At 43.5% G+C, this 13,079-nt stretch overlaps 1 protein-coding gene and 1 pseudogene across 2 annotated transcripts in view; both read right to left on the bottom strand.

Moving 5' to 3' along the window:
• Angel1 (angel homolog 1) overlaps positions 1-13,079 on the bottom strand; it is a 25,293-nt gene that overhangs the window by 10,875 nt on the left and 1,339 nt on the right. For both annotated transcript variants that reach the window (XM_004624731.3, XM_023702306.1), the window contains exons 2-7: positions 10,883-11,458; positions 9,789-10,015; positions 9,300-9,369; positions 8,217-8,650; positions 5,577-5,703; positions 5,200-5,310 (exon numbers count right to left, since the gene is read on the bottom strand). In XM_004624731.3, coding sequence (XP_004624788.1) covers positions 5,200-5,310; positions 5,577-5,703; positions 8,217-8,650; positions 9,300-9,369; positions 9,789-10,015; positions 10,883-11,458 — 1,545 coding nt within the window. The remainder of the gene's footprint in view (positions 1-5,199; positions 5,311-5,576; positions 5,704-8,216; positions 8,651-9,299; positions 9,370-9,788; positions 10,016-10,882; positions 11,459-13,079) is intronic.
• On the bottom strand, positions 3,029-3,402 carry LOC105743454 (annotated as a pseudogene).

The raw sequence follows: 13,079 nt of genomic DNA, 5'->3' as shown, positions 1-13,079 counted from the left end.
ACAATAAATAAATGTAATAAATAAAAATAAATATTTAAAATAAATAAATAAAAATTTAAAAAAATAAAATAAAATAAAAAATAAATAAAATGTCTCAGAGTGATGATGACATGTATCTGTACGGATGCAGCTCTCAGTTCAGGTCCAAAGACAGCTGTAAACATGATGGGAGCACAGGATGCTGTCAACAGGCAGAGGTCCTCAGTCCAGAATACCCAGGTTTGGGGGCAGCCTTGTACCTCATAACTGGAGGCTTCTGTTCTGAACCATCCTTGTGGAGTTTCTCCTGGGCTTCGAACAGCTTCCTCAGCTTCTTGGCCTGCCCCTTGCTCAGCTTGCCCTCGGTGTCATGCGTAGGTAGGCCATTTTCATCAAACTTGGAATACTTGTCACTTTCTGACAAGAACATTTCACTGGGTGGAATCTTCATGTTGGCCAACTTTGCTGCCTCTTGCTCTTGTTTTCTCCTGGTAGCTTCTTCCTTCTTCCTCCTCTTCTTCTACCCTTTTCTTCTCGTCCCTCTCTTTCAGTAGGGTATCCACTAGCTTCACCACCGTTGGCAGTCCTTCATGGTCTTCAAACCGCACCCCGAGATCGGGCAGGATGTCATCCCGGAGGGCATCACTGAGCTGCAGGACCTCAGGGACATTTTTCTCCTGGGTAATCTTCTGTACACCTTCCCTGAATTCTGACAGTACCTGCAGGTAGGACCTGACTGTGGACTCGAGATTTAGGCTGGTCCCAGGCCCTCCAATAGGGAACCCCAGGGAACTTTCCTCTTCGATGGTGCCAAAGATCTTTAGCATGCAGGTGAGGTACAGGGCAATGCTTTCTAGCAGAGCCCGGTTGGGCCTCCTCTGCACAGCCTTGCGGACTGCCTCTGCACAGCCTTGCGGACCGCAATATAGAAGTTGCACTGACTGACCAAGGTCCACATTTCCTCCATGACTGTGCAGGTATCAACATTATCACAGAGGGCTTTGTGTACTGCCATCTTCTTCTCATAAAAGTTCTTATTCAGCTCTGCTTCTTCATCTTCCCACTTCTCAAACTGCCCAGTGACGTCAATAGGAGCACGAAGGATGTCTTTAACATTTAGGAAAAAACTCGTTCATGAACTTCTCGTACTGTAGCGCCGACTCCATGGTGTTACTCAGGTAGTCCAGCGTGTACTTCCAGGAGTGCATGAGGAAGGCCAGCCACCACAGCTGCCATGCCAAATGCTTCTTCAAGGCATCTTTGATTGCGATGAAGTTTTTTAGTGATTCTGACATCTTACAGCCTGGGATGGTCAGGTGACCCGTATGCAGGAAGTACCCTTTACTCATAAAGAGACAATATGTAGATAAATTGTCCTTGTTTTAAAAAAAAAAAGTCCTTGGTTTGATTTTATTGTTAAGATTAAAAGTATCAAGTAAAGCACTGCTTTTTTTTTATCCTATTCTTAATATAAAATTTTCTATGAGGGGTTGTGTAATTGTTTAGCTTTAGGATTTCGTAGTCTTAAAACACTGCACCAAGGCTAGGTATAGTGGCGCACGCCTGTAATGCCAGCACTCGTGAGGCTCAGGCAGGAGACTCGCTGTGAGTTGAAGTTCAGCATGGGCTGCAAAGTGAGTTCAACATCAGACTGACCTGCACAGTGAGACCCTGTCTCAAAAAGACAAAAACAAAAACAAAAACAATGCACCACTGCTCCCCTGGCTGAGTCTAACTGATAACTGATAAAAGTATTTGTCTCAGTTCCTGGCACATGCTAGTAGCTCCATACATGGCAGCAATTACTATTATTACTGTTCATGGAACAGCTGTGATAATACTGAAGCTATGCAATTAAAAAAATGAGCCACTGAAATGTTCACTGCTCTACGCAAAACATCAACTGAAATTAAATCTCTGTAAGACAAACAAATTCACTGCTTACCACCAGGCCCTTTATTATACTATCCTAGCCACTGTTTGATTGCCTTTTATTCCTGTATTAGTTTCTACCAAAAGGGGTGTTAGGTATAAAATCTTAGGCTATACCTTTTTTCCTTGACGCTCTGGTCCAACTTTTGGTGGTAAAAATCAAAATTAAGAAGTCTGAAGCCAACCTGATTATAATTATGCTTTAAAGTAGCAAAGACCAGGTATGGTACACATCTGTAAACCCAGCACTTGGAAGGCTGAGGCAGGAGGATCGTGGTGAGTCTGTGCCAGCCTGAACTGCATAATGAGACCCTATTTAAAAAAAAAAAAAAGAAAGAAAGAAAGAAAAGAAAAATGCCAGCCTGATAGCTCAGCAAATTAAAGTGTCTGCTTAGGCAGACATAGGAACCAGGTTTTATCCCGCTAGGGCCAGGACCTGCTGGCCCCACCCCCCAAGGCGCTCTGAGACTGTGATTGAGACTGGATGTGGTGGTACATGCCTGTAATCCTTGCACTTGGGAGGCTGAAATCAGAAGGATCACTATGAGTCCAATCTATGTAGTGAGAACCTGTACTAAACACATTAAAAAAAAAAAAAGTAGCAAAGCATTTTGGTTCAACTCCCCAAAGGATTCTTTCATCTTTGACTTGTAGCAGCTTCACTAGGAACTCTTAGTGATGATTCCCCTTTCAAATTTTTACCTGAAACATGTATGTCCTCCCAATCTGAAAATTTAGATCTTTTCATTTTAGAGAAATCTAGAAAAGTATTTCTTGCAATATTATGTTGCTCTTCTTTGTGAACTTCAAGCATGTGACGTTAAATCTTTTACCTTTCATTTTCTCACTAGTCCTTTTCCATTTTGCTTTTTTTTTTTTTTCCTGATTTCCTGGCCTCTGTCCCATTTTCAGCAGTATCTATTCTTCCTTGTGCTTCCTAATTATGTCTTCAATCCTACTGTATATTTACTGTAGTACAAGGGATTGAATCCAGGGACTGAACCCAGGGACTGGATACAAGGCCCATTTTGTTTTTGTTTTTTGAAAACAAGTCTCACTAAGTTTCCAGGGTGGCCTCAAGTATGCAATTCTTTTTTTTTAGCCTTTCCATCTTTTATTACTGCAACAGCTTCATGTTGTATTGAGCGTTCTGACCCTGTGCTTGTGCCTTCAACACTTTCACCACAATTTTCTGCTCTTCAATAAGGAAAGCGTGCTTGATCCTATTGCGGACACACTTGGCACATATGGAACCCCCGTAATCCCTGCTGATGTGCTTCTTCGTTTTAGATAATTTCATAAGAACTTTAGGCCACACAACTCGAATCCCTTGAAGTCTGCCTGGGCACACACTACATGCAGATTTGGGGGCCTTCCCAACCTTCTTGGTATAGAGGTAAACAATTCTATTCCCTGGGTTCGGGACAGCCTAGTTTTGTTAGAGGCAGTGTTACAGGAAAGCCTATGACAGTAGGTTAGGCGCTGGACCATTACGAAAGCCTCCAGACACCGCACCCGGAAGAGGCAAGCATGCAATTCTTATGTCTCAGGTTCCTGAGTAGGCAGAATTACAGGTGTGGGCTACTCTTTTTTATTCCATTTCTTTCTGAATTTCACATATTATATCTCATCTTCTGATATCATGCTACGTGCTTTACTGATTTTATAAAAAGGTACTTCATGTTTTATATTCTTCTTTTATATTCTTTTTAAGAAATTCTTTTTCATCCATGGAAAAATAATTTCCACATGCTATATGGCAACAACTTTATCTCTAAAAGGTTTTTTTTTTTTTTGCCAGGCATGGTGGCACACACTTGTAGTCCCAGCATGCAGGAAGGCTGAGGCTGGAGGATCATTTTGAGTTTAAGACTATCCTGTGCTACAAAGTGACCTCAAGGTCAGCCTTGAACTGCATAGTGAGATCCTGTCTCAAAAACACAAAAATATATATATTCTTTATGTGCCCCCTCATTTATTCCTTTATTTTTATAGCTTTTTTTTTTTTTTGCGTAACCAGGGATTGAACTCAGATCCTTGCACTTGCCAGGGAAGCGCTTATTCCACTGAGCCATCTCCCCAGCCCTTTTATAGTATTTTAATAAAGGTTCCATATAGATTCTGTACACTGTTCCTTCTGGACAACCATCTTTGAATTTGCTGAGGTTTTTCTGTGAGAACTATTTGTAAGAAGTTTTTGTAAAAGGATTGGGCATACATTCCAAATGACAGAAATTTCCTTATGATACAGGTCTATGTGTGGGACTTTGAATCTTTACTTCTACCCAAACAGAATCAAAATGGTCCAGAGACTTTCCCAGTACAACCTATGCACTACCATTAGTAACGTGCTTCAGACTCCTCCTCACCTGGGGCACAGTGCTCTATTGATTCCGTCCAAGCCCCACACGCCCCCACAGGAGTTTCTCTGTACTTCCTCCTGCACAGGCACACTGTCCCGAGCTTCTTGCAGCCTGTGTTGTGGCTGACAGTCTGAGATACCTTCAAAGATGGAGCTCACATTTCTATGTTTTCCATCCTCTGTTACTGAGTTAGCTTCCAAGATAAAGGAAGAGTATCAAGAATACTCTGCTACATCCCCCCTGGAAGTCCTCCTTACTATATGCAGGTTCACTCCAGCCTTCTGACTTCTGAAGCACTGTAACTGTATCTTTTCCCTTAGAAATACTGTATACCAAATACCGTATGCTAATTAATAGCAGGCTAAGCCTAAAAATGGTAAGTGCCTTAGTCAAGGTCGGAGCTGGTAAGAACCCAGGTCTCTTGATTTCTGGTCCAGTGCTTTTTTTTTCCCCCCATAATTTTATTGAGAAACAAATAGCAATGAGACAGTTTCAAATCAAATTGGTAGGACAGTTTCAATAATTAACACATTGCATACATTCTTCCTAGTGGTTAATTGCTGTACAACATGCGGACATGATATCCTATTTACAAACACCATTAGAACAAATCCCTCTATTCATGGTCCAGTGCTCTTATTGCACTACACATCCATGCATATGTAGACCTCAGAACTCAATTCACTTTCCTTCTTGTGTACTAATTACCAGAAGCTGATCTCTAAGAATTATATTTGGAAAAGACTAAGAAACAGCAGAACTGATAAGGTCAGGGGTGAGGAAGAACGAGGACCAAGAAAACAAGCTTAGGGGCCAGGGAGGTGGCTCAGTAGAATAAGCACTTCCCTGGCAAGCGCAATGGTCTGAGTTCAATCCCTGGTCCCACAAAAAAAAAAGAAAAGAAAACAAGCTTAGTTCTTATTACCTGGCTTAGTGTCTGTCACTCCTTCCATGAGAACCAATCCTACTGGTCGCTGACAAGCGATGCTACAGAAGCGGAAGCGCAGCAAGAAGTCTCGGCCATACTTACGTCTCTCTGTAAACCAAGAAAAGCCAGTGTGAAAAAGAAAAAGCAACCACATGCTGAGATCTTCTGTCTGGCTGTGAAGACACAAGATTTCTCCAAAAGCTATCATTTAAACTTGTTCATTTCACTGGGTGGCCTATACAGAGAAGACAATGAGAAACACAGGAATTTACTAAGAATTAAGGAGATTACACTTTCTCTTGTCTTTGAGGAGCAAGTTTTTCTCTCAAAAGGGGCATGAAGACATGGCCAACAGACAGTGTACTATGTCTTACCTGATCTCTTGGTGCAACAGGAACTGATGTACTGACAACAATCATTGATGCCCAGGGAGCTGGGCCACAGTGGGGCCTGCAACTTCCGTTGGTAAAGCTGATGGGAGAAGTCTTCCTGTCCAGATACCTACAAGGAAAAGGCAGGCTGGGAATCTCGAAAACGAGATAGAAAACCATGCCCACGTTTTGGGACACATGGAAAAATACAAACACATATAATCACACACTATATGCACAGCATAAGCAAGCCACATATAAGTCTGAAGGGAAGGTTAAAAATAAGGAGCTACTTAAAAACATTTGTTTTTTACTTGACACAACTGAAATGTCCATGAGAGAGGAAAGAGGGGTGAGAGGCAGACGTGAGTCAAAGAGCACAGAGGTGTATAAGCGTGTGGTCCTAGGTTTCACCTCAGAAAAATATGCACCATTCTCCACCAAGAATACAAACTCTCGAGCTTCAGCTTGCAACAAGAAGAGGTTTACCCTGACCTCTCAATCTTCTGGACCAAGGTCTAATATCTTCAGCCTATTATTAAGAAACCACAGGCTCAAAGCAAATGAGAAATGTACCAAAGCACTTTACCGTATCCATGTCACCATCCTTGGTCAAAGTCATGAGCAGCCTGGAAATGGACAGAACGCAGTGGGGGAAACAGGTGACAACATCAGTCATCTGCATATCTCTAATGTAGTAGCAAGATTCCCTTTATTTCATTTTAACAATAACAAATACTTGAATCCCAGCTTATATGTGCGATACTCTATCAGTGATAAGCATAGAGTAGTGACATACTTCCTCTGCCCTTCAAGGGCACAAACTTTCAACATGTCATCTAAAATCAAACAGACCTAGAATTTAATGACTATTTAATAATTGTATACAGTTTGGTTTTGAAAAAAAAAAAAAAAACACCTTAATGATCAGAACCAATTACTGGTTCATTTGAACCAGGTACTAAAACACATTTTACATGTGTTTAAAATGTATCAAAACAAAACATGATGTAATTCTCAATACTTTCCCAAAGTACAGATGAAGTAAATAGGGTTCAAGTTAATAGCGGTGGCGCACACCTGCAATCCCAGTACTCTGGCAGGCTGAGGCATATTCTTTTTTCCTGTTTCCTGAGCAGCTTGATTGTAGTTCCTTTAGAGCAAGATGAAGCCCTACTCTAGGCAATTAGGACATTCCTGGTACTTGAGGAAACTCACTAAAACAGAAACTCAATAATAATTCAATTATTTTCTGCCCTTTCCCCACTGCGCTCTGCAAAAGTTAAGCTGGATCAGTAAGGATGCAACAGAAGAAAAAAGATTAAGTGACAGACAAATCGGCACAAGCTGATCAAGTTATGGACAGACTATCTATGCTATCAATATTCAGCAGTTAAAAGGAACTAGGGGCTGGGGAGATGGCTCAGCAGCATAAGCCTGGGAAGCACAAGGTCCTGAGCTCCATCTCCAGAACACCACCCACAAAAAAGGAATTCAGTCCATATGCAAATTGTTGAAGGTAAAAAACAAGCTGCAAAGTACTATATTGTGTTTATAAAATATAAATGATAGTTATATATCAGCTGTGAGGCCAAACCACCTGATTACAGTTCCTGGCTTCACCACTAACTGCTGGGATAATCTACAGCAAATTATTTGACTTCTCTATGCCTCAGTTTCTTCATTTATAAAATGGAAGCAATGACAGAATAGTGAAAATTAGTGAACTAGTACATGTGACATGCTTACAGCAGCACCTGGCACACAGTAAATGATTAGTAAGTGAAAACTGTAACTTAGTACCACAGGGACATAGATAGCACTGTAAATGCATAGAAAGGGGGAACTACCCATTTGGGCCCCCCTCTTGTCCCTCTCTTGGACAGAAGCTTTCTTTCCTGCAATAAATATATTCTGCTCATAAAAAAAAAAAAAGCATAGAAAATCTGCAAGAATGCCACCAAGCTTAGAATAGTCACTACAGCTAAGCACAGTGCTATGTGCCTGTAATCCTCCCCAAGCACTCAGGAGGCTGAGATAGAACAGTCACTACAGTAAGTCCCCAGATTATGAATAGCTGAGTGGCGAACTTTCACAGGTGTACCATATAAGATTCACAGGTGCAGTGCATAAGATCACTTTGTCAGATTACAAACATCCTCCCAAAATGGAACTCCATAAGTAGAAGACTTACTGTACTTAACTATAAAAGAGGATAGGAAATTTAGGTAATAAGAAGGGCATATTTGCCTTATGCCATGTTTGAGTTATTGCAAAAATCTGTATATGCTCCGAATGCCTTCAGGGCAGGTTTGACCGGCTTGAGTTGTGGGGATCGAACCACAGCAACCTGAGCCTGACTGCTTTGTTGAAGCAGCCACTTAAAGAACTGAGCAGGCCCCCAATGATATGTAAATTAAGTATATATTAATGATAAAAACTGGAAGGTTTTGAGTATGTCAGTGGTACTCCTGAATTCCTACCTTCTGGGCTTGAGCACAAGCTATACAACCTAAGAAAGTCCAGGAGGGAACCAGAACAGGCATAAATGAGTCCCTGCCACAAGTGGCACCCACCCGATGCCAATTCTTGACTCTCTCCCTACACTGTGTTTCCACCTCCCCATGCCCTCCCCCACCTCACCTTCCAGGCAGGCATCCCATTGTAGTGGAGTTCTCCATCTCTGATGAAGTTGTAGAGAGGTGAATTAGGGACAGAATTCAAGTCCCCACACAAAATGATGGGACAATGGCTGCCATCTGACAACCTGGCCACTTTGTCCACTTCAGCCAAGAGAATGGCCATCTGGGCCAGCTTGACATCACCCCGTCGTGGGTTGTACAAGACATGGGTATTTGCCACACACAGGGGGGCTACTGAAACTTGCCCCAGACCTTCTGGGACTAGTGGCTGCAGCAACAACACCAAGCCTACATTGTCCCGATTGAGAAGCTCCAAGCCAGGCCGGAAGTACTCCACAGGGCTGGCACAGAGCAGACGGAATCTGGTGGGTTTGTAGCAGACAGCACAGCCATCCATCTTACACCCAGTCCTCCTCTTGTAAAAACACGTAAAGCCTACAAGGAAAACCCCACCAAAGAAATAGATGAGTCCATGAAGTCTGAGGCCCTTCCAACCAGTGCCCAAGGGGTGTGCCTAAAGGCACTCTCCTGCTGCTCAGTAAGGGGAGCCCCTCTCCTTGTTACTTCCCAGGCCCTGCAGAGATTCCCAGATGAATGAAGGGCTGGGAGGAGGAGGGAGGGAAGGGTATGAAGCAGAAAGAGCAAAGAATCCCAAGTCAGGCAGGTTGGAACCCTGGCTCCATAACCTACTAGCTTTGTAGTTTTATGATTTTGAGCAAGTCACACAACTTCCCTTCTGGAACTCCATATCGTCTTTAAAATGAGGATAACAACACTGAGCCTCACATGTTACTTCAAAGATTAAATGGTTAATAGAATTAATTTAAAAACTACAGAACAAGGGGCCAGGGAGATGGCTCAGTAGGATAAGCGCTTGACTAGCAAACCCAAGGATCTGAGTACAATCCCCGGTTCCACCAAAAAAAACTACAAAACACTTTCTTTCTCGCACATGAAAAGAACTAGCTCACTGGTTTGACAGAATGAGGGTTTACTAAGATATGGGAAAGAAGTGTTCAGGAGAAAACAGGGAGGGCTGGCTGGAAGCAGAAAGGCTGGCCAATGCACCAAGAAGCTGCAGTACCCATCATTCGCAGAGCCGGCTCCAGCTGTTCCCAGTAATGGTCTTCCTGGACTTCCTGGAGACACAGGATCTGGGAAATTGACAAGGAAACCAATCACTCTGGAGGGCTGGAATCCCACTCCTTGGAATAGGCACCCAGGGTAGGTCGGAAGCTGTGAAGATCTATCTCAGCTAGATTCACACTGAAACTTCCTGCACAGCTGACTACCCAGACAGCCATGTCCACCAGGACTTAAGCTGAGGAGGCCAGACAACTGCACTAGATTTTCATGCTCCTTTAATTCACTGAGTTTCCCTCCCTGCATAAAGATGCTGCAAGGGCTTTATGTACATCTGCACATCTCAGCATCTGCCAAAACACCTCACTGACTCCAAGAAGATAAGCTCCAGCTTTAAGCAAGACTGCAATCAACTGAAGAATTATGGCATTGAGTCATTCTCTAAAGCCATCAGCAAGCAGCACAGATGCCCTTTCCCTCTTTCACTCACATCAGGGTCCCAGTGCTGGAATTCCTGCATGAGGTTTGCAAAGCGATAGTTCCAATTGAGGATGTCCGGATGGCAATGCAGATAGAGCTCTGAGCTCTGCTGCATTAAGTCTTGGGCCAGGATATTATAAGACATCAGAGTGAACTGGAACTGAGGGCCATCGCCTGCCTCCAGGCCCTGAGCATCTGGCTGGGTGGAGAAATCCTCCCATTCTCGCCACAAGATTTCTGAAAAATAATCATGGTAGAGATCCATACATGACAGGTCTAGATTACCCAGAAGCCCCCACCACCACCCTGACTCAGTAATATTATAAGTTTGACGTTTGTTTTTCCTATTATCTCTCTTACCCATCCCTCTCTGGTGATTTGAGCAGCCACTCTACAGACTTTCTTCAGAGTAGACAGCATGCTCCACCAAGCTACAGACCATCTTGGCCAGTCTACCACGGCATCCCCAGTACCCAGTGGCTACCACCTGATTCATGCTCAAAAAGTACTTAAGGGTGTCACAATCTCTTACTTTCGATACAGCTATGAATCTCTGAAGAATTACTCAGCTAGGTGTGTTTTGTAGTAACCTAAAGAAATTTCTAGAGTAATTTCAGCCTTGTTTATTTTCTGATCACTAAACTCAGTTATAACATGGGGCAGCTTATAGTGGCTTTCAAAACTCCTTAGGCCACTGAACTTTCTTCAAATTTTAATGAACTCCCAGTATGTAAACAAATAAAACTGAAGTAATTATCCAGAAAGTAGGGAGACCCTGAAACCTTTCCATGAATAATGCATGCTACTCCCAGAAAGCCCTTGAATCATCTCTGCAGATACAACAGTGTGAAGAATCAGAATTAGGATTGAGTCTGTTGTTCTACTACCTACCTGTGACTTGAGATACACCCCACCACTTCTCTGCACTGGGGCTATTTCATCTGTAAGTCCGTAAGGCTGGACAGGGTAATCTGTAAGACCTCTAGACCTGACCCTGACACTGTAAAGTCTACAGGAAAACAAACAAGTGGCCAAGCTCCCCCACCACACAATCTCTTGAAGACAGATGACTACTCTGGCCACCCAGCTAGTAGTCAGACTCACCATGGTATGGTATTTCCATGGGAGGAGGCTGCAATTGCTCCAAGCCTTCAAATGGCCAAATGGGCATCTCTTGCTGGGGCAGTGGCTCTGTTGCTATGCTCCAGGCCACCACTGCAGGATCCTCTTCCCACTGCTCTGTAGCCAGGGCACCCATTGGGAGGACAGCACAGTGTTCATACTGGGAGCCTGTCTGCACAGGCACAGCTGCCCACACAGGGGCCTCAACCTCTGACACCAGCGCCTCCCCTAGCACCTGAGGAAAAGGTTCCTCCAGGGTCTCTGCTGCCCGAAGGTCACTCAGCTGTCTGCTGGACCACTTGTCCTCTGAAGCAGCATCCTGTTCTCCAGGATTATCCATCAGGACTGCCAGGCTGCTCTGGGCTAGTGCCTTATCTGCAAGAGGATCCTCTGTCACAGCTGACAGCACCTGGCTCGACCCTTCTTCTCGCCACTGCTGCAGCAGGCCCTCACACTCCTCCTGGTCAGGGCCCCGAGGGGCCATGGCAAAGTCACCCTCTACCTGGGGGGTCGAGCTCTTCGCCAGAAGGGCATTTTTTCGACATGTGAAGAAAGCATCTAAGGGGAAGGCAAAAAAAAAAAAAAAACAGGTTATAAAAAGACAGTGTCATGCTATCTACATTTCTCTTCTAGCTAAATGTAAGCCTTTTTTGAGACAGTTGCTCTATGTAGCTCAGGCTGACCTTGAACTCATGATGGAGCCCAGGCTGACCTCAAGCTCACCATGATCTTCTGAGTGCTGCGATTACAGGCATGTACTACCATGCCAACAGGATTGACCCACTCTTGACCATACAATGGTGACAAATGAAGTCTGGAATAAATAATCTCCAGTTGGTTTTTTTTGTTTTTTTTTTTGGTTTTTTTTTTGTTGTTGTTGTTGTTTTTCTTTTTCCCCAAGGAGTTTTCTAGTGCTATAAAAACTCGCAAAAGACAGAACACAGGGGGCGGGGTTCGATCCCCAGCATGCTGTGCCGGCCCCACTCACAGGGTGCACTAAATTGGCAATGGAGATTGGGTGTGGTGGTGCTTGCCTGTAATCCCAGCACTTGGGAGGCTGAAAACAGGAGAATCAATACAAGTCCAATCTGTGTAGTAAGAACCTGCAGACCTTGTAGACCCTGTCCTAAATACAGAAAGAAAAAAAAACCTCCCAAGAGAAAAAGCCTAAAGTAGACAGACTCAAAAATCTACACATTGGGGCCGGGGAGATGGCTCAGTGGAATAAGCGCTTCTCTGGCAAGTGCAAGGGCCTGAGTTCAATCCTCGGTTCCGCAAAAAAATAAAAAATAAAAATAAATAAAAATCTACACACTTCCTTCTTAGCAAAGGTTCTTGAGCCTCTTCTCAAAGATATCCATTCTACTCATAAAATTTTCACAAATTTCATTATCTGTTTTCCATTTCCCAACACATCAGAGGTTGTAAAATAGAAGACACCAACAACTGACAGTAAAGAGACAGCTGCCATCTCTCAGTACAGCAGCTACAAATGACAGACAAGAAAGCAGGTGGGAAAATACCTAAAATTAGAACTTCAAAACCAAAACACAGTATTTCAGTGAAGGCAAATACCCGCCCCCATTCTAAATCACTTACTTATAGCAGAGTACAAATGACATGCATGATGATACCCCATGGATGAGAGATTAATACGGTTCAAATACTGAAGGATAGTTCAAATGCTTTGTCTGGCCAGTGTGAATATATGCCCCTCTAAACCAGTAGTTTTCAGCTGGGGGTTGGCACATTTAGTTATGTCTCAAAATTTTTGTAGATGTCACAACTGCGGCAGTGCTACTGGCATTTAGTAGTGACTGGACAAGGACACTGCTGAATACCCTAAAATGCACAGGGCAAACCTGCAAACTGTCTGACCCAAACTGTCAACAGAGCTTCGACCTAAACTCTGCTCTAAACCCAGGGTCTGAGTTGCTGGGCTTTAGCCTCAAAGACTGGCTGATTATCCACCCCTTCAAATCTCCCCTATTTGTACCAGGTGGCAGAGGTTCTTTGGCTTAAATGCATGAGGTCACCAACTTTCAAATATAGCTGATTTTGGAGATAGTGTTGGTTTGCTCCTCAGAAACATGTTTTTATTTTATTTTTTAATCTTATTTTGCTGGGCATGGTGGCACACACCTGTAAACCCAGCACTCAGGAAGCTGAAGCAAGAGCA

Source organism: Octodon degus, unplaced genomic scaffold, assembly GCF_000260255.1.
Source record: "Octodon degus isolate 3935 unplaced genomic scaffold, OctDeg1.0 scaffold00007, whole genome shotgun sequence".
NCBI classification, from domain to species: Eukaryota; Metazoa; Chordata; class Mammalia; order Rodentia; family Octodontidae; genus Octodon; species Octodon degus.
Note: the sequence above shows the minus strand (reverse complement) of the source record. Positions and strands in the feature narration are given on the sequence as shown.